Source organism: Syngnathus acus, chromosome 2, assembly GCF_901709675.1.
Source record: "Syngnathus acus chromosome 2, fSynAcu1.2, whole genome shotgun sequence".
Lineage (NCBI taxonomy): Eukaryota > Metazoa > Chordata > Actinopteri > Syngnathiformes > Syngnathidae > Syngnathus > Syngnathus acus.
Genome location: NC_051088.1, coordinates 3,795,550 through 3,822,976, shown reverse-complemented (window position 1 = coordinate 3,822,976; position 27,427 = coordinate 3,795,550). Strand labels below are relative to the sequence as shown.

At 42.5% G+C, this 27,427-nt stretch overlaps 1 protein-coding gene across 4 annotated transcripts; it reads right to left on the bottom strand.

Annotated features, from left to right (window-relative positions):
* Positions 1 to 4: 4 nt before the first annotated feature.
* LOC119134904 (la-related protein 4) lies at positions 5 to 27,427 on the bottom strand. Of its 4 annotated transcripts, none has more exons than XM_037272141.1 (17): positions 26,854 to 27,427; positions 22,188 to 22,305; positions 21,082 to 21,237; positions 20,032 to 20,116; positions 19,794 to 19,930; positions 19,600 to 19,703; positions 19,360 to 19,470; positions 17,923 to 17,976; positions 17,629 to 17,838; positions 14,519 to 14,619; positions 14,346 to 14,387; positions 9,144 to 9,362; positions 8,999 to 9,053; positions 8,757 to 8,915; positions 7,425 to 7,552; positions 7,134 to 7,344; positions 5 to 1,937 (listed from the first exon to the last, which is right to left on the bottom strand). In XM_037272141.1, exons 1-17 carry the CDS (start codon positions 26,968 to 26,970, stop codon positions 1,548 to 1,550), a joined length of 2,397 nt encoding a protein of 798 aa, XP_037128036.1. In that variant the 5' UTR covers positions 26,971 to 27,427; the 3' UTR covers positions 5 to 1,547. The 4 variants fall into 4 exon arrangements, with proteins under 4 accessions (XP_037128036.1, XP_037128054.1, XP_037128044.1 ...); XM_037272159.1 differs by having other exon boundaries at positions 7,137 to 7,344; XM_037272149.1 differs by having other exon boundaries at positions 20,032 to 20,113.

The window sequence follows — 27,427 nt, the reverse complement described above, 5'->3', positions numbered from 1 at the left end:
AAAAGCCAAATCAAAATAATTTATTTTTTGGTGACAATTCTTACAGTTCTAGGATTGTGTCTCAAACACTTGTTTGATCAATTATCTATATTTCCTTTGACAATCCCAACCCAAAATCAAAATCAATAAAATAAGCCAAACATAAAAGGACGGGGTGGTGGTCATTTCTGCCTGTCAAGCAAACGCTTGCAAAAATCATTTCACATTTTCCACGAGCAGATGTATTTGGACATTAGTGCATTTCTTGTTAATTTACGTCATTGGTAAAACCCAAATGGCAGCTCCAGTGATTACTGCACCTCCACACCCAAAACATCAAATATTTCTCTGCTGGCATGTTGAATGGTTCATGCAACGCAGCATGATTCCAGTTGGTTTTGTTAATGCGATTTCACAAAACCAGCCTACCAATATTGGGAGAAAAGCCTCACGCAGCAAATAATAAATATGTAAAAAGCAATACATACAGTGAGCTCAAACCTCAACATTCTAAAGTAACCATTTTTTCCCCCTCAAAAAAGGCAGACTCACTCTAAAAAGCGCAATCGGGTTTTCCCCTGCTGTCAAACTTCCAAACTTGCTATTGAAATTTCCCACACATCTAGTGAAGGGTTTTAAGAGCTAACAGCGCAACCAACTATATCACTATGGTCTCTGCAAAAATCAACTTTTTTTGAGCCAATATATCCGTCAAACCCCAACAAAGACATTCGTCGGACTGTATGCCTGTGCGCCGCCATCTCCGGCAGCTTGATAATGACAATTACTTTACATCCAAAAGTAGCTGAGTGCCCAGCTAATGGAACGCTGCGGACTCTGACGCCGTGGCGGTACTTCAGCACGATTCAGACATTCCGCGACCGCCAATGGTCTTGTATCGTCCCTGCTAAACAAAAATGTAAACTGAGATCCTGCTTGATTATCAATGTTGTGAATCCAAAACATGAAAATAGAAAGCATTGCAGAAACTGAGGAACATGTCAGGCAAAACTTAAACTCATTATCTTCTTATATTTGCCCGCCGCAACTCCGAAGCCAATCGTGAATTGGGATCCGACAAGCTTTCAGTCGGATTCTTTGTCTCTCATAAAACATCAATCATTTTGTTTGAACAATCAATACAGAAACAGTCAACCCTTTCAGTCATACTTGCAAATCAAAGCACAGCTCAATGTGTGTTAGTGATATCTGTATATGTACATGGCATATGCATGTTTTCCTCTTTAGTGCATATTGTTCTTGAAATCATAAGGTGGTAGAGGGCCACGTACAGGGCGCCAGCATCCTACCTCTCCCAAGGCGAGCACAAATGAGAGCACCTCCATGGAAAGTCAATTCATTTGAGCACAACGCCATAAAAAGCCTTTTGAAATCACTCGTCACCAGCTGTCATTTTGCCCACAAGTCTTTGATGTGCTGCCGTGTGGAAAAAATCCAGGGAAAGGTAGCTACCATAACGTTGTTGCTTTTATGTTAATCATTTTATATAATTAGACATATATGCATGTAGATTTTCATACATCTTTTTCATAGAGTTTTCTTTTCTTTTACTTTGGCGATACTGGTGGGATATTCTGCTCTTTGCCCACGTGCCTGTAAGTACCCTGCGGAGAGTGGCGTCGGGCAAGAGTCGGTCGCCTCTGCTCTCGGAACTTGAGGCCAGGGCCGTTGCCCCGGGGCACGTTGCTGCGGTAGTGACCTTTGGAGTCCCGCTCGCGTGCGGGCCGCCCGTCTTTGCACTCACGGGCCGCCTCTCGGTCATGGCCTCGCTCTGGCTTGTCCCCAGGAGTGCCGCTGGAGCCGGGTTCCTCCGACTTGTTCACGCGCAACTCGCGCAAAGGTTGCCCCGCCGCCAAGACGCAGGGGGCCGGGGCGGTGGGTGGGAGATCTTTGGGAGGCCGTTGGCACACCTCAGCATAGCTGAGCTTGCGGGGCTCCTAAAGAAGGGGGAGGGAACATGACATTGGTCATCATGACATTGGTCAACAGCTTTGTGTGTGTGTGCCTTAACTTATTTTTAAAAATATTAAAAAATGTCTATTTTTTAGTAGAACAGGTTTTTGAGATGTTTTCGTTTTTTTGTTTGACCGATAAAAGCTTGCTCAATTCGGATTTTACCTTGCCTTGCAATTTATAGCTATAACATTTCAGAGAAAAGAAATCCACCTCAATAACCCTCAAATCATATGGTATATATTAATAAATATCACTACATTATCCATCCATCTTCTACCGCTTATCTGGAGTTAAGTCACAGGGCAGCTTTAGCAGGGAAACCCAAACTTCCTTCTCCCTGGCGAATTCTTCCAGCTCTTCTTGAGGGATAATAAGGCATTCCCAACCAGGCCAGCCAGGAGACACAAGTCTCTCAAGTAGGGAGGGCTGTATATCATTTGGAATTTAGCGATGTCAATACCAATACTCCTTATCGATGCCAATATTTATCACTACTCATCGATGTTCGTATGTAAATTGATTGAAGTAAGGATGTGAACAAGAAGATGAAAAATATTCATTTATAACAACTACTTTATTGCTGCAAGGGGGAATAACACGAGCTACATCATGTACCTTCAATGTAAGCTTTCAACAAGGCAACAAGCTTTGCAGTATCAGTAGCTGGAAAACAAACTAACCGAACCTTATTCTCCGTGACAGTGATACTGAACATTTAAAATGAATGGTTTATGTACTGCTTCAACTGTACATGTAAAGCTTCAACAGACTGCAACTAGTCATCTTTATTTTCCCTCTTTTAGCGAGTGAATGGGGTTCTTGTGTGCGGACGACTGTGGTGGCTTTACTGAAAAAGAAAGCAACATAACATTAACAGCCAGATGTTATTAGCTGAGTTAACGACAAACATTGCAAGCCTACTATGACTTGTTGCCAAAGCATGGTCAAAAGAGCTGGAAGGATTCGTTGAAGATGCGGAGTTTGCGTTAGCATTAGCCGGTCCATGTAAACAGTCAAACACAGCAATCCAATTTGGTACCAGTACCAAAAAGTACTGGTCCACGGTATGCATCCCTACTCTCCAGCGTGTCCGAGGTCTTCCCTGGGGTCCCCTATCGGTGGGGCATGCCCAAAGCGCCTCACCAAGGAGGAATCCAAGCGGCATCCCAATCAGATGCTGCCTGAGCCACATTACCTGGCTCCTCACAACAGGAGAAACAGTGTCTGGACTGAGTCCCACTCAGATGACCGAGCTTCTCACCCTCTCGAAAGGAAAGCCCAGATACCCTGAGGCGGAAACTCCTTTCGGCCGCTTGTATTCAGGATCTTGCACCCTCGCAGACCCTGCTGAAGGTGTAGAGCTGGTCCACTGTTCCACGGCAGGGACAAAAACCACACTATTCCCCCTGAATCTCTGATTCGGCCTCCCAGCACCTTACCAGGGAGGCTGAGGAGTGTGATTCTTCTGTAGATGGAACACCGCTCCCCTTTCTTCAAAAGTGGGGGACCACCATGCTGGTCTGCCAATCCAGAGCCCTAAGGAACTCCGGGACAATCTCATCCACCCCAGGGGGGCGTTGCCACCAAGGAGATTTTTAACTCGGTCGGTGACTTCAACCTCAGAGATAGGACAGTCCACCTCAGTCTCCAGGCTCTGCTTCCTTAATGGAAGGTGTGTCAGTGGAATTGAGAAAGTCTTCAAAGTTGTTGCTCCACCGATTCACAACGTCCCGAGTTGAAGTCAGCAGCACCCAATTTCCACAATTGTGTAAACAGTGCACTGCACCCCCACCCGAGACGTCGGATGGTGGACCAGAATTTCTTCTAAGTCGTCCAGAAGTGATTTTTCCATGGCCTCCCCGAACTCCTCCCATGCCCGGGTTTTTGCTTCAGCAACCACCAAAGCCGCGTTTCATTTGGCTATCCGGTACCTGTCAGCTCCCTCTGTAGCAGTGTTTCCCAACCACTGTGCCGCGGCACACTGGTGTGCCGTGAGAGATGTTCAGCTGTGCCGTGAGATTGTCCAATATTAATTATGGAACGCATTGTAAACAGGATCGCCAAACCACTGGTCAGTTCGCGCAAGGCCTGGTCAGCTACTTGCTAATCTTGCATGCGTGGAGAATCGGAGAATCTTGAGATTTCATGTTGTGTCGGTCTGATTGTATTGCATCGGCAAATATTCAGTTTATGTGTGTGTTGCTGTGTGCTTTTGCTAACAGTGACAGACACTATGACGGTTGTGGTGCGTTTGTGGTCCAATGGAAATCAGAGCATGCAGTTCAACCGGAGAACCTGGATTGGTTATTTTTCACATACATAAAATAAACAGTCAAGTCGAGACACCTCGACTGTGATAGCCACTCAGCTGCTGTCAGAACAGCAGAGCGTCTTTAGAAGTGACATTGTTCTTATTGTCGTAATATTTATAGCGCTAGTCTAAAACAGTAAACAAAGTCATGTTGATTCTTTTGGATTTTAATCACAATCACTTTCAATAGTTTATTCCTTACACTGTCTAAAACATTTTTAAAAAACTCACTTTTATTTAAAAAAAGAAATACAATTAAAATAATATTTAGTCCATCCATCCATCCATCCATCCATCCATCCATCCATCCATCCATCCATTTTCTGTACCGCTTTGTCCCCATGGGGGTCGCGTGCGTACTGGAGCCTATCCCAGCCGTCATCGGCAGTAGGCGGGAGACACCCTGAACTGGTTGCCAGCCAACACAGAGAAGAACAACCATTCGCACTCGCACTCACACCTAGGGGCAATTTGGAGTGCTCAATCAGCCTACCAAACATGTTTTTTTGGAATGTGGGAGGAAACCAGAGTGTCCGGAGAAAACCCACGCGGACACGGGGAGAACATGCACACTCTACACAGGGAGGGCCGGAGATGGAATCGAACACGCACCCTCCTAACTGTGAGGCGGACGTGCAAGCCAGTGCGTATTTTTATCAGTGTGTATATTTAGTACCGTAATTTTCGGACTATAAGTCGCGTTTTTTTCTATAGTTTGGGTGGGGGGGCGACTTGTACTGAGGAGCGACTTATATGTGAACTTTTTCAAAAAAAAGTGAAACCGCGATAAACGAACCGCGATGTAGCAAGGGATTACTGTAATTTGAATTTCAAGTGACAGCAGCGCGGCGTGGCGGTTGTTTACAAAAAGGACAAAGATTGATCACGGGATGACGAAGGGCCCCACGTACTACCGGCCTCATTTGCGGCTTTGTTTGTAAGTGACACGGAGGACGAAGAGTTTGAAGGATTTAATGATTTGGAGTGACACAGAAGGTTTGAAAAACTATTATGGCTTTTACCCACGCCCGGTCCTACTCTACGGAGCTCTCTTTCACTTCCGTGGATTGAAGTCGGGGGTCGGCGCTCGGCTGTCCAGGGACGGTGGATGGGGCTCGGACAATGCTTTTACGCACGTCCGGTCCTACTCTACCGAGCTGTCTTTCACCTCCGTGGATGGAAGTCGAGGGCCGGCGCTCGGCCAGGTGGCTGTCCGGGGACAGTGGATGGGGCTCGGTCATGGCTTTTACGCACGCCCGGTCCTATTCTATGGAGCTCTCTTCCACTTCCGTGGTTGGAAGTCCACGCCGCCACACGCCTGGAAGTTTGTTTTGTTAAATAAAGAGCCGTTTACCAAACCCACGTCTTTCCTTGAACTTTGTTAACACTACAATATAGTTATATAGTAGATCTGCGGAATAACGACGAGGCTGACGTCAGGGCGCACGCGCGCCGTTGTTGACGAAGGACGAGGAATTTGATCGATGGATTTAATGATTTAGAGTGCACAGATGGCTTGATAATACTATTGCTTATATAATAGTTATTTGATATCTAATTTATATATCGTTATATGGGCCTGTGGAATATTTTGAAGTGCAAGCGCCGTCAGCTGCGCGCACCCATTGTTGACAAAGGACGATCGATGGATTTAATGATTTGGAGTGACACAGATGGTTTGATAACATTATTCTTATATAATAGTTATTTGATATATAATTTATATATCGTTATATGGGCCTGTGGAATATTTTGAAGTGCAAGCGCCGTCAGCGGCGCGCACACATTGTTGACAAAGGACGATCGATGGATTTAATGAATTGGAGTGACACAGATGGTTTTATTAACGTGTTATTTATGTAATAGTTTTTTGAATAACTCTGAATTTTACGTCAGGGCCGTTCTCAGCTCTTCGTTTGTGTTTATGTCACGTTAGCATACCTATCGTTTAGCCTGTTGTTGCTCGTTCATGACTGTTCTTGGTGTTGGATTTTGTCGAATAGATTGCCCCCCAAAATGCGACTTATACTCCGGAGCGACTTATATATGTTTTTTTTCACATTTTTGGGCATTTTATGGCTGATGCGACTTGTACTCCGGAGCGACTTATAGTCCGAAAAATACGGTATTTACTTTTATTCAATTATTCGACTCTTCATACATATATAGGAATAGGTCTTTCATTGTAATATAACTGATTTTAATATAGAAGCTGGTGTAACACTTAACAGATTTTTGTTGGTGGTGTGCCTCAAGATTTTTTCCAATGAAAAGGTGTGCCGTGAATGAAAAAAGGTTGGGAAACACTGCTCTGGAGTACCACAGGCCAATAAGCCCAATAGGACTCTTTCTTCAGCTAGACGGCATCCCTTAACGTCGGTGTCCACCCGCAGGTTCAAATGTTGCCGCCACGACAGGCACCGACCATCTTACGGCCACAGCTCTGATCGGACACCTTGACAATGGTCCGATCGTACTCTATGTCTCCCTCAGGACGTGGGCAAAGTTCTGTTTGAGGTGGGAGTTGAAGCTCTTTCTGACAGGGGATTCTGTCAGAAGTTCCCAGCAAACCGCCACCATAAGTTTTGGTCTGCCACGTCAAACCGGCATTTCTCTCCACCATTGGAGCCAACACATCAACAGGTGGTGAAATCCAAATCCACAAATCCAATGATATAAAGTGTCGATCATCGAACTGTGACCTAGTGTGTTCTGACCACCATATAATGCAAGGTTTATGCCACATTGGCCTTAAATATGCAGAAAAATTATGATGTATGTCATGATCTCTAATACTAAAAAGGTCCGTTTGTAGATGGAAATTTGTTGCTGTAACTACTGACAGTAAAAGTCGGCAGTTCCTCACCACCTGTGGAGGCGCAGAAACAGCAGCAGGAAGAGGTGGTGGCGTGGCAGGCATCAGTGGGGCGGAGGCCGAGGCAGCAGGCGACGCGGGAGGCCTCCAGCTGTGCACAGCTTGCGTGGAGGAGGCGGGGATTACGGCGGTTTCAGTAGGCACGCTAGCAATCGCTTTGGAAACCACCGCCGCTGGCTGGTCCACTTTCTTCTCCCGACTCCTGGTGTTATGGCCAAATCAAAACGTCTCACACCTCCAGCAATGTTGAGTGTGGAATTACTCTGCCACACTGTTACTTACCTCTGGGCCAGTGGTGCAGGTGGTTGTGTGACAGACTTTGCAGCAGTCTGGCTCGGACTTGAGCATGTCAAACTATCTTCAGTGACTGCACTTGTACTTGCACTGCTTTCTTTATTTTCCGTTTCCATCTTTAAATGACAAAATATGCATGTTATAAAGGTCATTACCATATGAAGTGGTACCTTTAAGTTTGAATGCCACAAAGATTATGCAATTTGTTGATGAATAAAATGTTCCTAGGGCTTTTGAACACTTCATAACATCATCACAATAAAAAGTATTCAGCACAGCCAACACAAAGATTAATTAAGTCGTGTGTTCCTTTTGCCTATTTCCTTTGAAACAATATTTACGTTTGGCAATGTGTGAAATTGTTGGTAGGGCAGGGGGCTATTCATGAATGTCGAAAAATTATTTCATTGCCTAAGGGGTCTCTTTGTCCACACAGGCCTTGACTTCTGCTAGAAGACGGAAGCAGTTGGATGCCACAAACACTAGGCACAGAGCGAGGCGGAAAAGGAGAGTGCAAAATTACTGTATTTTCCGCACCATAAGGCGTACTTAAAAGCCTTTGATTTTCTCAAAGAACGAAGGTGCACCTTTTCTGTGGACCGAATTTCAAAATCTGTAAAGTTGTTTTGCCACACAGATGTAATATACAGGCGTACTATGTAGACATGATGAACCAATTAGAGGACGTTACGTTTTCCGTAGATTTGGGGCAGTAAACCAATCAGAGGACTGTACGTAATGTGAGCCTCCGCCGCGATTGATAAATAAATACTATCGTTTGTGCAAAGCAAACAGCATTAGGGCCCTCTAAAATGGCATCGACAAAGAGACATCTTTACAAGGCACAACTCAAGCTTTCTGGAAAGCTGGGATCATTGCCGAAAAATAACGTGACAGGGGGGAGGGGGGGGGGACAGTTGCACGGCGCGATAACACACTCCATTCAATGAAAACTTGTCACATGACGAGCACCCCCCCACACACACTCGCCCTTTTATTTTGATTGTGGGAAGAACTATAGACATTTCATTTTAGAACCATAAATTGGGTTAATAAAATTTCAATTATGAAATATGACTTGACAAGTTCATTTTAAAATTTATGAACTGAACTTTGAACTAGTTTGTGTAGAAAATGAACTTTGACAGTTTTTTTTTGTTTTTTTTAAACATGTTCAATAAATACTGTTCCAACATTAACTGCTTTTCTAATTTCAAAACAATCATGTAAATAATCGTGATTTCAATATTGGAGAATAATCGTGATTATGATTTTTACCCATAATTGAGCAGCCCTAGTACAAAGGATTTTTTTTCTTACCTTGTCCCTGTACAAACCACGAACAACATCTGACATTCGGTTCTCAAGCACGGGCTCTCCTTGTGTGCTGATCACACAGCCCGGAAGAGGGGGGAAATTGGTTGCAGCCAAGTCAAATTTGGGAGGAGGAACCTTAACCTCGGCCAGAGGTACGGGCCGCTGCAGTACAAGGATATGCAGACAACTGGTTATCATCAGAACAATGGCATTCACATGACTGTCCACTATTAAAGTGAGCGTACCATAATCCGTTCGTCTTCTCGCCTTCTACGTGTCCCTCTGTAAGTTGTGCTCCGTCTGAAACGCAAACACTCAGTCAAGGGTTTTGGCTGAATTCAGCACCCATAAAATAGAGACACACTGAACAATAAAAGAAGAGATAGTTACCGTCCACGTCCAGCCATGCTATTGTCATCGTTGGGGTCCAAGGAGGAAGACGAGGAAGACAGATGTGAGAACATGGAGCTTAGGTCAGAAGCCGCCTGTGCCGGGTTGGAGGAGACATGCGGCTGTGGACTGCGCAGTCCTGTCAGACTCTCCAGGGGGACAGGGGCGATGGATGTTGAGGTCACCTCATTTGTCCTCACCGGGGGCTTCACGTGATTTCTGGGGGAGAGGAGCACCGTCGTACACATGGCATGTATTGCAGACATAGTCATTTGCTACCCAGGGTTTTCTGTTTTTACCAACTTGACACTAAATAATTTTGATGCAAAGAAAATGGGGGATGGAATCACATGGTAACTACAGGCTTAAGGCAAATTCAAGACTTTGCAAGAAGTGTAATCCCACAATATTTCATTACTTAGATGTAAAATCAGCATCTTTTTTAAGTGACTGAAGCGAGTGAGTTCTAAATTATAATCCAAGTTTTATTTACACTCAACCATGCCCCAAAAATCACTCTTTACTTTGTTGCAGGCATCAATTCCCACAGCTCAACAATTGACACTGGAGCAATGTTGCAAAATTGTTGCTTGCCTCAGAGGGTTGTAAACCTTTTCCATACTTTAGGTTATTGAGGATTATCCGCTCCTGATCTAAGTCTTTCCACAGCCTCAAGTGAGTAGATGTAAAGTTAGCATTCTGTGAAGCATTGATGGAATCCATTTTATATAGCGAGTTTCATTTTGAATTGCTTTGTGCAAACACCTGCTCTAAGAGTTTGGCGTTTTTGTCAGTAGTGGTTGGTTGTAGCAGAAACGGATGTGACGTCAAGTTGTTGACTGGGCAGCCCCCACCACACTATTGAGTATTACATCAGATTGCTTGCCTATGAATTAAAACCTGTCTTTAAATTATTTTTTTTGTAATCGCTGGATGACCCCGATAACCTGATAAAAAAAAAAAGACCACCGCCTGCCAGACAAACAGAAAGACCATGGGCGAGTACATCAGCGCCGCCTTCAACATTGAGACGTCCCCGGGATCCACCCGACCATTCGACAACACCTGGTTCTGATGATAAATGCAATAAATAAGTAGATCAAAAGTCCAGAGTGCTGCTGTCGAGAGCTCTGAGGGCTGGGGTCTGCATCAGACTGTCTTGCAACATTAAAACACGGTGCGGCTTATATATGAACAAAACAGGATTTTCTCCCAATTTAAGATGATGCACCTCATATTCAGGTGCGGTTTATGCTGCGTTCACGCTAACGTCGTTGCTCGCGATCCTGGCGACACGATCACAGTGAATGGAGTTCGTGCGTGCCAGCGCGTCTCAGTGCGGAGCGGCGCGTTTGGGGCGTGCAACGCAAAAACACTCATTCCGCCTCTCTGTGGGATATTAAGTTAACTTTTGATGCACTACGCCTCACGTCAGCCAATCAGCCAATTTGGGAACATACAAAGTGACGCACCGCAAAGAAACATCTCTTTCCTGACCATTTTCTTTGTGTATATTCTCTTACAAATGGTAATTAAACATTAAAAAACCTGCGGCTTATTGTCCGGTGCTTATATATGAAAAAACAAGATTTTCCCATAATTTTTTGCCTGTGCGTTTTATAATCAGGTGCGGCTTATAGTCCAGAAATTACGGTAGTTGCATTTGAAGTAAGTTTACAGCAGGTTTTAACGGAAGCACTGACCGACTACAAAAGAATATTTTCTAGAATACACCAAGGGTTTATGATGAGAAGAACTCAGAAGAACACTTGATATACATTCCATCAAAGAGTCTGTCACATAACACACTTGAAGATGACAAAAAAAAAACAGCAGCATGGGGTGATCTCCACAGTCTGCGACCCTCAGATCTCATAATCTTCATGGTCATTGGGATAGAGAGAGTAAAGTGCCTAACTTTGTCAAGAGAGAGAGAGAGAGAGAGAGAGAGAGAGAGAGAGAGAGAGAGAGAGAGAGAGAGAGAGAGAGAGAGAGAGAGAGAGAGAGAGAGACAAAGCCAGTTACTTCACACCTCCATGTCCCTCTATGCGTCATGATTTCATCACTGGGTCGAACTGGAAGAGAGCTGGGAGATTTTTTTTTTCCATTGCCAACCGGGGGTGCAGCACTCAAAGTTTTTTTCCGCTACTAATTAACAGTTTTTTACTTTGGCTCAAACGACAATGTATGATGCAATCGGACACTAATGTACATTGACTGTGTTCACTTTTACTTTCTTGTTCTGGGCTTTTTGGTCAACATTCTTATTATATGGCTCTTCAATTCGTAATCCATTTTCTTCTTGGATTGTAGACCCTGAACTTCTGAATTACAGTGGCTAGCGAAAGGACATGATATTTTAATTTTTGAAGAATCAACAAGTGGGACACAATCGTGAAGGGGAACAATATAGCATATGATATTTTTAACTTTTTCGGAAATACAAGTGAAAAGAGCTTGGAAAATTATTCGGTCTCCTTGTATTAATAGTTTGTAAAATCACCTACAGCTGCAAACCTTGTCATCTCGAGACTGGAATCTTGCCCCATTCTTCTTTGCAAAAAGCTATGCCCCAGTGCGCCACAAGACATTCAAAGCTTGAGAAATCTTTCTATATCCTAGTCCTGCTTAAAACTTCTCCGAAACTTTATCCCAGACCTGCCTGGTCTGTTCCTTGATGGGCTGAGTTTGGAGCCCCTCGACTAGCGTTGTCAAAAGAACTGATCAGTACCAACACACAAAAAATATGTCGATACCTACTTTTTGTGACTACCGAATATCTAACTTTTCACTCGGCAAGCTGTGTCAATCCTTGCCGGAACTGAAGGGGGCAGTATACGCATGCGAGCAGCACGGAGCAGCACTCAGTGGCGCCGAAGAAGCGGCAGTCCGTATTTTGCTATGAATTGTTTCAAAGGCAGTGACAGCTGATACAGGAGAGTGACCGGCCACTCCCCACCTTGCGTTGCATTATTGTTAGTTATTTTTACTATGTTTACAACATCTTGCAGCCGTTTCATCAAACATTGTGGAGCTTATGCCAGCAGTAATTGCACGTGAACAATTGCATTGACTTCCGTCTATGCTATAAAGCATCTCAGCACATTTGTAGTTTTTTGTGTGGCAGTAAAAGCAATACAGATGCCGTCAGGCCATGACAGTGGTACCATTCACTGTTTCAACAGAAGAGTTATAAAAACATTTAATGAGTTATGAAAATACTGTCAAATCCTTGACAGTGCTGCTTTAAATTTTTTTTAAAAATATCGCATTAATTTCTTTCCACTTCACCATTGGTGTTGATTCCTCACAGAAAAAAGTACAATTTTGTATCTATTTTTGAAGCCTGAAATGAGGCCAAAGGTCCAAAGGGGGTGGATAACTTTTGTAAGCCACTGAAGGAGAGCGACTGCCCTCACAGGAAACAGCTGCTTCGAGATGGTCAAATAGATTTTACCTTGAACATGCTTGATTTTCTTTCTGATCCTCTGAGACAACTTCATCATTTCCTTTCTGTGTTTGTTTTGCGTGGTACACGTTACCTAAGGTTCAATGATGTTAGTCACCCTTTAGACAGGCACACTAACTGATTACAGATTTGAAGACTCCTGTGATACGAATGAGAGGACACACCTTTTAATGAGTAATTAGCTCAAATTATTTTTCAAGCTTTTGTTTGTTAACTGTTTTGTCCACGCTTGTTTCATCTTTAATGATACTTTTGAACCGAAATTCAAAATTAATGTCTGGTTTCCAATGATTTTTCTTATTCATCATCAACTTTGTCGGTTTCAAACTGTTGCCGTGACCCTTGTGAATTTTCTTTTAATTAGCAAAGGTATATCAATGCCAATTTAGCAAACAAAATCAGTTTGAATGTACCGTATTTTCCGCACCATAAGGTGCTTCGGGTTAAAAGGCGCAGACTCAATTGCTGGGTCTATTTTGTATTTAATCAACACAAAGCATGTCTCTTTGTCTATGCCATTTTAGAGAGTCCTAATGCTGTTTTCTTTGCACAAACGATAGTATTTATTTATCAATGGCAGCGGAGGTACGTACTCTACGTGTTACGTGAAGTCCTCTGTTTGGTTTACCGCCCCGATCTACGTAAAACGTAATGTCCTCTGATCGGGTGTCTGTATATTACGTCTCTGTGTGGCGGAACCCACACAAAACAACTTTACAGATTTGCACAAACGATAGTACTTATTTACCAATGGCGGTGGAGGTACGTACTCCTCTACGTGTTACGTATAGTCCTCTGATTGTTTTTTTGCCCTAAACTACGTAAAACGTAATGTCCTCTAATTGGTTCATCGGGTCTTCATGTTAGGCATGTATATTACGGAAGCCACACAAAACAACTTTGCAGATTTTGGAATTCGGTCCACACAAAAGGCGCATCTTATTAAAAGGCGCACCTTCATTTTTTGAGGAAATTAAAGGCTTTTAAGTGTGCCTTATGGTGCGGAAAATACGGTAAACAATTATTTTTCATTGCTTCAAATATCTGATTTTTTTGGATGCAATTAATAGTGTATAAATGGATTGTTTTCAACCACGTGATCTGAATGCGTTGTTGTTTGTTTGCTATTTTAAAGTGTGGGATCTGGAGGATAAGATAGGCTTAGAAACACTAGTAAATTATATGGAGGGGAAAAAAAGCACAGGTACAGGTGTATTCTCAAGTTACGCTATTAAATACACCACTGTCATCTTGGTCAGTTACATAAATTTTGTTGGTTCTGAAAATCACTTTTAGTGTTGCTGTATTTTCACTTTGTAACGTAAAACAGTGCGATGCTTTCAGTGTGTGCAACTGATTTTTTGGAGGATCGGTGATATGCTAATACCAATAAGCATGGTTATGAAATGCCCATGTTGATTCATTTCTAGGTATGACAATGTTGTGTGCTGTTAGGGTGATCTGCAACTGTTACATATCGCAGTAACATCGTCAACAAAGCCGCTGTAAAAAAAAACATGAGCCAATGGATGGTTAATAATTAGGAAGGATGAAAAGGAAATGTAATGGAGCAACAACTGTAAACGCTAACTGCCAAAGCCATATTTTATCACATGACTTTTAACTGATTGTGTACCATTCGCTGATACACAACACCTCCACATACAAAAAGGAGTCGAATGAAAAGATGAGGGGTTGCAATGAAGCTTATTGGAAAATGTTAATATTGGTACCTGAAGGCATTTATAACATTCTTTCTTGAATAGAGGGGGACACTGTGGGGATAGCAAGAAGACAGGGAGTGAGGAACAATTCCCTGCTGGGGTCAATGTATCTCATTATCATGGCACTTGATGAACATTCACAACGATAACATCGAGCCAAGTAAAACGGAAGAATTACTTACCGATTTCTGTTGAAAGGCCGAGTGATTGTAACAGAACCAGATCCAGTTTTGTAGTGCCCAGAGCCATATCCATTCACAAAGCTACTGTTGGGAAAAGGTGCCTGTAGAGACGAGGTATTTTATAAAAAAATAAATATGTTTGCACAAGTTCCCAAGAAACAAATGTGCAACCGTAAAACAATGTGGAGCGATCACGTGTCGGACTCTACTGGAATGAATATTCATATTGTTGCAGGAGAGTGTTTTACATATATCTAATATTAATGATTCAAATAAAAAACAGTCCCCAAATAAACATTTGCAGTACTTAGCAGTGACATTTGAACAATGCACTCACCCAGAATTTTAAATAAAGGCAGGACTCCAGGAGGTTTTAGTGCTTTCATGTGAAGACATTTCATGGACCAAAATTAAATGATTAAAAATATCAATCATCAGGTGCACTTCAATGAGTCATGGCCGTTTGTATTTGAACGAGTATTAATTACAATTATGACAGTAGGGCACACTGCAGTGTCACCGCATTTTCTATCCATCCATTTTCTGTACCACTTATCCTCACTTGGGTGGCAAGCATGCAATAAAGTTGTTAGTTTTTGTCTGCACATATGGCAATGAAACTTTGTGCTGTTGCCTTTGTTTCTTTTTTTTGTGATGTGTTGTTTTACGTTACTATATGGTTTTGTAAAGCACTGTTACAGCAAAAGATGTGAAAGTGAGATACAGATGTATGGTATAGTTGTACTGAAGCATGGGGTATGTGAGTGTGTAGCCAGGGTTACATGATTAATAATTAAATGCAACAGTCCGGAATGTAGCAGTTTCTCACTAGTTGCAGTTCCAGTTCAGCTATTTGGCGTGAACGGATCTGGTGTTGGATATAGAGAGGGTCGTCAGCGGAGGCTTGAGTGGCTAGCCATTAACGCCGCTTTTGTTCACGTTCGCTCAGCCGCTTATGGTGTCTGCTTCACCCAAAAACTATCCATGCACGCTCTCTCATCTGCGATGTTGCAACTCAGGTCCTCAATATTATATATAGTTTTACTTACAGTTTCACTCTCAGTCATTTGACAATAATTTGAAGAAGTCATTAAATGCGTGCGGTTTGTCTACGTTGAACACTCGCACGAGGGGTAACTCGGAGAGAACAGTATGTGAAAGTTGCGCCATTTCAACAACTTCTTTTTATTTTATAAACCATCTTATTTGTATTTGTTTAGTAATGTTCACTAGATATGTGAAGAAAAAAAAACTTGCTGATGGACTATGATGTTTATCAGAAGGGAATGGGTGTCCTACAGGCAATTATTCACAATTTACATGTTGGCACAAATTGCAGTAAGGAAATCCAGTGCTCTGATTTACACCGCCTGATCTCATGCATCTTTAACCCTCAGATCTCATAATCTCATGGGTCATTGGGTGGGAGTGAAGAGTCTGACTTTGGAAAGAAAAGGGGGAAAGGGAATTGGGTAGGTAACTAGAGAGATAGAAAGAGAAATAAGGACCAAAGCCAGTTTCTTCACACCAGATTCCCTCCATGTGTCATGATTTCATCACCGGGTCTGGCATAAGTCACGACAATAAGTCTATTGATGACCAAGCACTAGGGATGGGAATCTGTGGCACGAGGCCCATTCATATTTAGATGTACGGATTGTGATAAATCTCAGGGCGGATCAGTATCCGATTGCTCAATACAATTTGATCCAAACAATGATTTAACATTTGTCAGGCAGATATTTTTAGAGGCAGCTTATATAAATAAAAGACAGTGGCCTAGAATGTGTACATTTGTGATTTCAGTTACTTTGTCTTATTAAAATCTGCCGTGTGCATGTTCGAGCTTAAAAACATCACTTTTACAGCTGCGTTTGTTTAAAATACTCTATAATTAAAGTTGAGTTGTGTGTGTGTGTGTGTGTGTGTGTGTGTGTGCGTGTGTGATATATCCCCTGGCAAAATTATAAAATTACAGCTCCTGGAAGATGATCATTTGGATGTTGATTTTAGGAGGAAAAAGGAAAATCACATTTGTTCCATAAAAATTTTTTTTATTCATAATTCCACCCAGTTGGCTTAAAAATTAAGAAAATTGTTGCAGTCCGTCACATTTTTAAGAACGAGTAGAAGGGCAAATATACGGAATTGCTCAATTCTATGGAAAAAAATATGCAATCATTCAATCAGAAACAGAACAAAACACCCACTACACCTGTGGTGCTTTGTTGCATCACCTTTGGCTTTTATAGCAGTTTTTTTCCTCTCTCGCTCACGCTCTCTATCTCACATATTTCTCTCTACCTACCTACTGACTGACCTTTCCTTGTTTTTTTTCTGTTTAAATGTTAAGAGTGGCTTTCCTTTGTCCATTCTGCATGTAAATAGTACTTGTGGGTTTCTCATTCATAGAGGTCATTACTCTCTCTGGTCATTGAATCAATGGCAACTGGAGTGCTCTGTTACTATTTCCTATAGACTTCGTTCACAGGCATGGACTCCAGTCTCCGCCTATTTGTACCTCATTTGTTTTGATGTGAATTTCTATTTCCAAAACATATTGCTTTAAATTTTTCACCCTGACGGCTTGATGTCTTCCTTTGTCTACCATTACGCTTGGCCTTTACAACCTTCCCATATTGTTTGTACTTGGTCCAGATTTTAGACACTGCTGACTGAAAACCACCACTACCTTTTGCAACATTCTGGTGATGCTTTTTTTCCCCACCTTCTTCTAAGTTTCATAATGCTCTCCTTTTGTTTTATTTCAATCGACATGGAATAACACCTCCACAAGGTGTGCACGTTAATATTTAACTGGTGAATAAACAGACTGAATGTGATGCAGATGTTTGTTTCACAGCTAAAAAAAAAAAAGCCAATTTATTAATTTTTCCTTGGAATTGAGCATTGTTTTCCTCTACTAATTAAAAAAAAAAAAAGTGACTGACTGACAACCTTTTAGTTGTTAAAGCCAAATGGGTGGCAAGAATTGTTTAGTGGAACATCCATAATTTTCCCATTTTCTTCAAAACTGAACACAGTCATTCTCCAGTAGCAGGGATTTCATTATTTTTGCCAGGGGTTGTAGTTCATGCAGCGTGTCTCACCAAAGGAGTTTCAAAGTATGGTGCAGGTGAATGGGCCCAGGTGGGGGGCACGATGCCGTAGACGGGGTACTGCTGCTGCGGGTAGACGTGCTGCATGTAGAGGGGGGAGCTGTACTGGGAGTGACTCTGAGTCTGCTGGGAGTAAAGGCTGCTGTCCATGCTACGGTAGCCATTCTTTGCAAAGAACGTGTTGATGGCTTTTATCCTGGCCTGTCAACATGCAATGGAGAAAGGAAAAAAGACAAAACAATAAAACTAGACCTTATTGTGACGACAAAAACAGCCTTTACTCACCATTATGGGTTTTCCCTGAAATGTTTTGACTTCCTCTCGCAGGTACTCATACGCCTGCGAATAGAGCAACATTGAAACAAATTGCTTATTGATGTACAATTACAATATACCGTTCAGCAAAGTAAAACATTTTGTTGTGCAATATTACCCCGTTGTTTATATTGTTTCGTTGAAGTGCGAGGTATTGGGTTAGCTCTGTTGTGCACTGTGTATTCACTCCAACAAAGTATGATTTTAAGACTGACTTTAGACGCCCAACATTTACAGAGGACCCTTAGCTAAATGTAGTAGTAGTAGCATGTTTACGAGTGATGGGCAAGTACCAATATCTGTATCGGGCCGCTAATACCCTTATTTTAAGGATTTCGGGTCCTCATGGAGACTACCGATACCAACCACCGATACTTATGGGGGGAAAAAAAATTCTCCTTAGGAGTAGTTGGTGCTATACTGCAGCAGTTTGACAGAATGGTGAATCACCATCTGTGTTATAAAAAAAGAGCCTTACCAATTTTTTGTCAGCTCAGTGGGCTAGTGGTAGAGTGTCCGCCCTGAGACTGGAAGGTTGTGGGTTCAAACCCCGGCCGGGTCATACCAAAGACTATAAAAATGGGACCCATTGCCTCCCTGCTTGGCACTCAGCATTAAGGGTTGGAATTGGGGGGTTAGATCGCCAAATGATTCCCGAGCGCGGCACCGCTGCTGCTCACTGTTCCCCTCTCCCCCAGGGGATGGATCAAAATCACACGGGGATGGGTTAAATGCAGAGGACAAATTTCACCACACCCAGATGTGTGTGTGACGATCATTGGGACTTTAATCTTTAATTAGAATGAACTTTATGTATCAAAACTACTAGAGGTATCGGTACTCCATAACGGTGAGTGCTCGATAGAGCATACTTACTCCCTAACAAACAAATGTGAGTTTTTCCTTGCCCTCCTGGGAGTTTAAGATCAGGGGATGTTTGAGAATAATTGTCAATTTTTGCACATGTTGTCCTGAATGTTGTTAGCTACCTAAATGTTGTACAGAGGCCGAGATGTACCGGGGTCAAATTCCTTGTTTGGCATGCTCAAACTTGGCAAATAAAGAATGATTTGATTTGATTAACGTTTGATTCACCTGTATTTGTCTATGGCACCGCAAAAGAACTACAGATGTAAACAACGTTGTACAATGCACTCAAGTACAATGCACAGAGAAGTGTATATTTCTTCAAAACCGACGAGACAAGCACGTAATTTAAAAGGGTATTTTCCACAGGATTTTGTGATTTATTGAATTATTTGGGTTTATACATTTTATTGTTTGCTATACGAAACACTTTAGGGATAATTGTAGAAGAAATATAAGAAAATTGCCATAAACATAATTAATTTTAGGGAGAAATACAAAATTGGGACATGAATAAAGAGGCAAAAAAAAAATATTCACCTGCTGAGCATCAGTGTCGGACTGGAATGTGATGTACCAGTTGTTGTTGTGTGCAAACTCAACGCTTATCACCTTCGGACAGTTGCCGTTGTTAAACAGCGACTCCACTTCCTTTAAATAAAAAATTATAAAAAAAAAAAAGAAGGAAATGAGAAAAAATAAGGTCATGAGTGGGTGTCTTCTCATGTTGCAAATGCAAACCATCTTGGTTTCAGTTTTCTATTGTGAAGTGGCGTTTACCTCAACGGGTGTGGTCTCAGGGACCTCCCGCAGGATGATAATACACCGTTTGTGGTTGGGGCGCACTTTTTCCCCCTTCTCATCCACTTGTACCATGGGTGATGCTGAAGGGATATTTTCAACAACAACAACAACAAAAATCAAACGCTCCAATCCAAACATTTCAGCATAAATCAATGTAACATTCCACCTACATCTCAACACATCCAAAATGAGCTCCATGTCACTGGTGAGAACCTTGATGCCATCCATGCTGGCAATGGTCCAAATAGGGACAAACTGGTCACTGTCCATTTGGGACATCAGGTACAGATCCTTTGAGAGGTTTTCTCTGAATGTTAAAAAAGCATGAACATTTTTAATATTTAGATTGCTCCTAACTTATTGAATACCATCTATTTTCCAAATTAGGTCAGGGATTTCAACTCTTACCTTGAGAAATAAAACTCAAGTTCTTTTTTCAGAGACTCGCGTAGATTTTCTGTTGAGATAGGCTCATCTTCTGTTTTGGCATCTGCTGTAGAGCAAAAACAAATTGGAGCAATTACAAATGAGGAGGGGTATAAAAGATGTGACGCATGGCATTTTGTAACATTGTTTCACGCCATGTATCAAACAGCTGGTTGGCCATAAGAAGTTAACTTATAAGCCAGTCTGAAGAGAGTCCATTGTCCTTCTGGTCAAACTCAAATGCAACAATTGACTCAAATGAACGACAAAGTAGGGCTGGGCAATTGATCGAAATGTGATTTAGCTTTTGGCTTTTCACAAAGTTGAACCCTTTACAGTCAATGCAAAATTCTATTGATGAATATTCACACACAAACGCTTCAGGAAGACATACTAAATACTTATTATCAATTAATTAATATAGCAACACTCAAGCACATGTTCATCCTCATCTGTAACAAACGAGTTACAACTCAACCATTCTCTTTATGAATGTGTGTACTCCAGCACCATAGTCTCTAAGCTTGGTTTATGCTTGACACATGTACGTACAGCACAGAGTTCGGCCGGCATCATTTTTTAAGTCTTTCATATTCTGCGCGCCTTGTCTACTGCATATGATGAAAAACACTTTTCCACAATAGAAGTACAAAACAATGTTATTTTCATATTCAATAAACTATTGTTACAGTTTGGGGTGAACGTCTACATAAATTTAACGTAAATAAATGGGGAAAGAAATCGGGCACTAGAAAACAGCTCTTGCTCATCCACCACGTTTTCCGCACAAGAGCTGCAGCATGGTTTAGAATTTCAAATATTTAATATTGATTAGGGTCAGACCAATTGATCGGCCCGTTGATTTAATCGGCTGATTAAAACTCTTTACAAAATAATCACCATCAGCCCAAATTTGGCCAAATGTGGCGCCCATGTCTGGAGTTTGACATCTGTGATCTAGATTGAAACTGTGTGTGTGTGTGCGTGCGTGCGTGCGTGCGTGCGTGCGTGCGTGCGTGCGGCGTGACAAACCTGAAGTCCCTGCAGTGGTGAGCTCGGCAGGGGAAAAGGCCAATTCCGGAGGGTCCATTCCATTGACTGTAATCTCAGCTGCTGTGCTGCTTTCATCCGGGTTTGGGAATCCCACAGTGTACGGCTTGCAACCAGCAGAAGACGGCTCAGCGTAACCTGGGAAAGGTTACATTCAGTCATGCGACTAATCAAGGCCTCGTCTTCATCCATTGTCTTGACCATTTTAGTTAATCCCATCGTGGTCATCGAGTCTCGAGTGATTGTGGTACACCTCAAAGTGATCTAACATTAACTAAAGCTTTTAGATTTCATACAGAACCCAGCAAATATTCAAACTGTCACTTTCACACATCTTGTATTTCTGAAGGGTAAATAAATGACATTGTGTCGGGCAGAAACTCTTTTTCCCCCAAACTCTAACTCCTTACCCGCATCCCCCCAAGCTGAACCCACAAAACATTCTTAGCGTTGATGCTCCCTCTGTCTGACTACCAGATAAATCTCTTCTTTGTCTTGGACCAGGCGAGTGACCACACGCTACAAGTCTGACTCTGACTAGATCCAGCCAGATCATCACGTCATCATCAGGTGGGGAAGCGGGACATAATAAAAGGCAACTAGGACAGTTTATTGGTATGCATGGAATATACGCGATCCGTGCCAGAGATGTAAGCTCTGCAGGAACAAAAATGCCTGTTGTGGTTTTTCCTGCATTCAAAACTGTGGAGTGGTCGCCACCAGCTAATTTTGTGGCGCCCCCAGCCAGAGAGATTGGTATCGCTCAGCGACGAATTATTGATGTCACTCTGCAGGAGCTGCAGTTGCAGCGTTGTGCCACTAGGAAGGCGCTATATCAACAACAGTGCACCAAAAAGACCTTAAGCAACTACCGAGGAAGAAAGCTCAAATTTGTCTTTTTTCCACTTCTTCACAGATTTTCCCGAGTGGATGGTACAAACATTATTGCCTCAACATGACCTCAAGTTATTAGTGTAACGATAGCATTTTGCTTTTGGTGCTTGCAGCAGCACCTTCCATTTTACATATAAGGAAAGGTGGGACATTGGAATTGAACAAAGATTGACAGATGGATGACTTCAACTCACCATCGCTGAGGTCCGGAGAGGGCCAGTGGGGGCTGTTGGTCACCGCCTCACTGGGGGTCACAGGCATCTCCTGCCACACCTTGGCATTTGGGTTTAAACTGGTGCCTTTCGATGTGACCTTGAGAGTAGAAAAAAATGTGCTTTAAGAGTGTGTGTGTGGGCACATGCGTATGAAGAGTTCAAATGCAAATGGGTCAATTTTTCATGTCTTTTAGGTTGGTTTTTTCCCTATTTACCACGCAAATTGCCCTGCACTCCTACAGATGACGGCATTTTTTTTTTTTTTAATCTCGTGAAGCCAAAAAGATGTTAGATACTCGCCTCAAGGTCTCTTTAAAATAAAAGGTCACTGAAAACTATGCAGTTACTGGAACGAGCTTTAATTACAGTGGCGCCCATTCATGGTTGGGGCAACTCTGAACCCCTCCACTCCCAAAAAAAAAAAAAGTCAAATAGCAACCTTTGAGATTAACAAATTGTTTTTTATCAAATTGCAATGTATTTTGCAATTGCCGTCAATGGTTCATTTTGCCCTAGCTTTAAGAGAGACCCTCTCCTCCCTATTAAGCCACTTGGTTCTAGAACTGCCTGGCCCTCCATCGCCCCGGCCTAGCCTCTGTTACCAATCAAATGGGACAACACAGGGGTTTGAATCAGCTGAACTACACAAGCCTCCATTGCACACACACAGTTTTTGCAGGGTTTTGCCTGATTCAGTTTGTGGTTTGCTTATTGTTTTCCAATATAAACACGGATGTTTGCAAATGTCTTGTACAAAAGAAATCAATCTGCTTTCATGAGAGACTACTGTATAGAAATCAGAAATTACTCTTGAGAGGTGGATAATAAGAGGGTTTGGATAATTTGAAGTAAAACGATGGTTCAATTGATTACTCTGCAAAAGTAATTGCCAATTTATTTGATCAACTAGTTGTCAATAAATGTATTCATTTTAAAATCTTGAGCTCCACTGCAACCCCATCGCCCTTTAAATAAATAAGGGATGTGCGATGACATGGGGCGGAACCTTGCCTTTACGGGGTAGAATCGGTACAATAGAAAAGGGTCTTAAATTAAGGGTCTGCTATTGTCCTTTTTCATGGTCTTGTTCAGCCTGAGACAGAGTTGGGCCTTTCTCTGTTGGTCCAATCTTGTCTTGCTAAAACCCAACCTCTAAAACTGTTCTTTTATCACGACTTTGACTGGATAAATGGTAGGCATAGTTGAATGTTACTTAAAGCAATGTGTTGTGTTTATTTGCACACTGCATTGTGTAAAAAAAAAAAAAAAAAAGGTTAGACTACAAGACATTTTTAAGGTATTTGCCCACCTGATATTTGTGTTTTATTTTTTATAAACTTTATTGTGTTGCATGGTCTATTTTGCAAGCCTTAAAAATTGCCATTAATTCCATGTGATTTTAAGGTAAAATCAACTCTGTTTATAAATGTTTGTCCAGATCGCACACCTCTACGTATGTGATGGAGGCCTGCTCAATTCATCAAATTTTAATCATGATTACGATTTTGCCTCCAGACAATTTTAAAATTCATATAATCATGGACAAACAATTATTTGATGTTTCCGTTTTGAGATGTGCATGCGCAACTCAACCGCGATGCCCCCGCGTGTGTGGAGATCCAGGCCATATTTGACAGGCAGTGTTGTACGTTGACGCTTTCAATGAACAACGCGTTCATATTTCGAACGAACGTGAACTGAACGTAGCGCATCTTTGCCTCATGAACCTTTTTGTGAGACACTCATTTTGGGGGCAATGAATGTTTTTGAACGGCTCTTTACTTTCATTCAAGGATGCCAGGTTTTCGCTTCTGAAAGTTCATCATAAAACCCCGCTAAACACAATGTAAACAATGCGGGTGAAAAAGGATTTGCCAACGCCGACCACAAACAGTTGCCTTATCAAAATGCGGTAGACGCGCGATGACAGTTGCTCCTCCATTCGATGTCGTGCGACGAGCAGCCCCACTAGCCCTTTCTTGTAAAACGGCAACAATGATGCATCATCCTGTGAGAGCATTCAGTAATTTGGCGTAGAACCACAAATTACTCTTAATGAGATTGTTTCTGTTGTTTTAGTAATTTATTTGGGCTTTGCACCTTTACCTTCGCACTTTTACATCCCACATTCTAAACGTTTTCAGATTCTTTGGGGAAACAAGAAATAATACTTTCACTAAAAACGTGAGTTAAAATAAATATACTTTTTGTTTTGCACATTGAATACTTCATTGTACATGCTTCCTTTCCAACCTTAGTCTGGCACTTCCAGTAGTTTTTGTTTGCACATTCTGGACCACAGTTATGTTTTTGTTTCAGTCCATCAAAGAAAAAGACAGTTCAAGCAATTTTCTCTTGTATGTAAGATTGTAAGGTGATAGCAACTGGATACTAGTGTGAATGGAGTGGGTGAAAACAATGAGAAAATACCAGAGGGTAACAGCTTGAAGCAATTCTGTTTTTTAATTGGGGGAAGAAAATAATTATAAATGTTTCCTTTTCGAAACAATTCACTTAGTCAATAAAATCTCAATTATGAACTATGTACTGAACAAGTTCAATTTCAAAAATGAACTTTTCCCACACTGTTAACAGGAGTGTGTTTTTTTAAATGCGTTTTAAACATTTTAAATAAATGGTTCTCCAATTTCAAAACCATAATCGTGTAAATAATCGTGATTTCAATATTGAACAGAATAATCGTGATTATGATTTTTACCCATAATTGAGCAGCCCTAATGTGATGCACGACAAAACATTCCTGCAAGTGTGCAGCTTTTTAAGCTCTCTCTTTGTATTAGTTGTACCGGCTCGGCAAGGCAAATGTGCAGATTAGAAGCAAATGTTCCCAATGTGGATAATGCACTGATAAAGCACTGTGTGTGTGTGTGTGGGGGGGGGGGGGGGGGGGGGGGGGGGGGTTCCACTGCACTCCTCTTGAAATATATTAATGATCACACCTGTTTCTCAGTCACAAGTTGTTTTATTCTATAATAGTCACTACAGAAGTTGGAAAAACTTGTTAAATATAATGATGAATCGTTAAGTTGGCGATTGTGCTTTTGTAAACCACTTCAGCTAGATATGATGGATAAACATGGAATTTATGTAAACTTAATTCAGTTAAGTTCGTGAGTACAATACTTCGGTTGAAATGCTAAAATAAAATGCCAATGTGTAGGGCAGGGGTGGTCAACCCGCGGCTCGCGAGCCGCATGCGGCTCTTTTACGTTCATATCAACATTTGTGTGTTTTTTTGTGTGTTCAATTCGCATGAATTCAATATGGCATTTTCGTCAAACGCGCATGCGCATGAGGTGAAATCCCGCAAAGGGGGAGGGGCAAACCCATTCGAGGAAACAGTGTCAATTTCCTTCTCAAAATGGCAGGGGAAAAATGCACAGCTAAACGAGGGGGTTAGATCACCAAATGATTCCCGAGCGCGGCACCGCTGCTGATCACTGCTCCCCTCTCCCCCAGGGGATGGATCAAAATCACACAGGGATGGGTTAAATGCAGAGGACAAATTTCACCACACCCAGATGTGTGTGTGACGATCATTGGGACTTTAACTTAACTTATACCGTTGGGTTATAGCTATTTTTGGATCCAACATATTAACACATTATCTCTGCATCGGATACTGCCGAAATAATAGAGGGATTATTGGAAGATATATTACCATACAAAACAGGAACATTAGGAACATACGGTGCTAATATTGTACAAATTGTTTACTTGGAAATATATGAGCATGCATTCTAAAGTGCACAAAACACCATATCAGCTTCTGTAAATAAGCACCCTTTATATGAACTGAATTACGAACAACGATAAACGGCGTTACTGTATTCGTTATCAGCCACCACCTGCAATCATACGTCCCTGCCCCCCACACCCCTGGGAGGGGCAAACCACCCCGGTCTGACATGAACACAGCTGGTCACTAGAAAACACTTCTCAGGACGCCATTTAGCGACATTATAGATGTCGTCGTCCCCAGATTTGCCTCTAAGTGATGACAATGCGTGCCTCTGTGTCACAGAGAGTCAAGTGGAGTCGAGTCAGCTGACTGAGCTGCGCAGGCCGGGTCCTTGCTACGCATGTCACAGTTGCTAGGTAGCCTAGCTTTAACCACGCTAGCGATTAAGCTAGCGGCAACGTTCGGGGCAAGCAAGCGTTTTAACTTCAACGTGATAATAATCAAAGATGGGGGCATGCAAAGAATCTGTGAAAGCTTATCTGACCACATTGGAATCCAAAACAAACCCGACTATTATATACGCACGGTGGCTTCAGAACTTATTGGCTAATGATTAGTCAGCAAACGACTTAATGGACTTCCCGGTGGATAGCTAACATTTAGCAAGCTATTTGTCGAAACTTCTGTCAAAATTAACACTGTTGAAAGTGTCAATTGACGGGACTGCTTGCGCATTGGAACCATTATCACGACCACAGCGAGACAGTGTTCGAACAGTCACAAGTACTAGGGGGGGAAAAAACAAGCGACCATTTTGTGACTTAAGAGTCTTTATCGGGTTAAATTTAGCTGTTAGCTAAAAATATGGCTCATCATGCAGAGGTCCCGGTGGGTCGCCGTGTCGCAACGCGCTACTTGGTTTAACCATCAGGCCTTACTCACCATGCCGCCCGACCCTCCCTCGTTCCTCGGCGGAGCTTCGTCCTCCCCGCCGGTCGTCGGTCCGGGATCAGCCTCCTCCTGCAGCAACGGCGGCTCTCCGCTCTGGTCTGAACTCATCAGCCGTTCCTGACACACTTCCACCCCGTCGCGTTCTCCCAACCCCGCCGGCCTGCCTGGCGCTTGCCTCTCTGGCAGCCGCGATCACCAGTCCGCCCGGTAGTCTGTCCCCAGTGCTCGACTGGATTGGCCAGCGACGCTCGGAAACTAGCTCACCTCGTAAGCTAGCTAGCTAGCCGGCTAGCGGTTAAGCTCGGGACCTGGCGTTCTACGAATCAATGAAGCGGGCTAACGTCAGCTAGCTCAACGAGTCAAACCTGTCGCCTGTATTGCGATACAAATAAAACTAACAAACTGCAAGCACAACTGCAGCGTCTTCGGTCACTTTGTCACACAGCACGCCGCTCAACCGCGCATTGCAGACTGGGCGACCGGAGCGGACACTGGGGACACGCACCTTCCCTCGGCGCAGGGATACAGTCCGCCGACGTCCCGGCAACCACCGCGAGTTCTCGGT

What these genes read in the sequence shown, in the direction of transcription:
- LOC119134904 (XM_037272141.1), bottom strand. Translation starts at nt 26,970, where the DNA reads ATGAGTTCAGACCAGAGCGGAGAGCCGCCGTTGCTGCAGGAGGAGGCT. An exon ending in AGGGAGGGTCGGGCGGCATG is followed by an intron (nt 22,306 to 26,853) that starts GTGAGTAAGGCC and finishes TCTACTCTCAAG; the next exon opens with GTCACATCGAAAGGCACCAG. An exon ending in AATGTTATAAATGCCTTCAG is followed by an intron (nt 9,363 to 14,345) that starts GTACCAATATTA and finishes CCTCTCCCCCAG; the next exon opens with AAATCACGTGAAGCCCCCGG.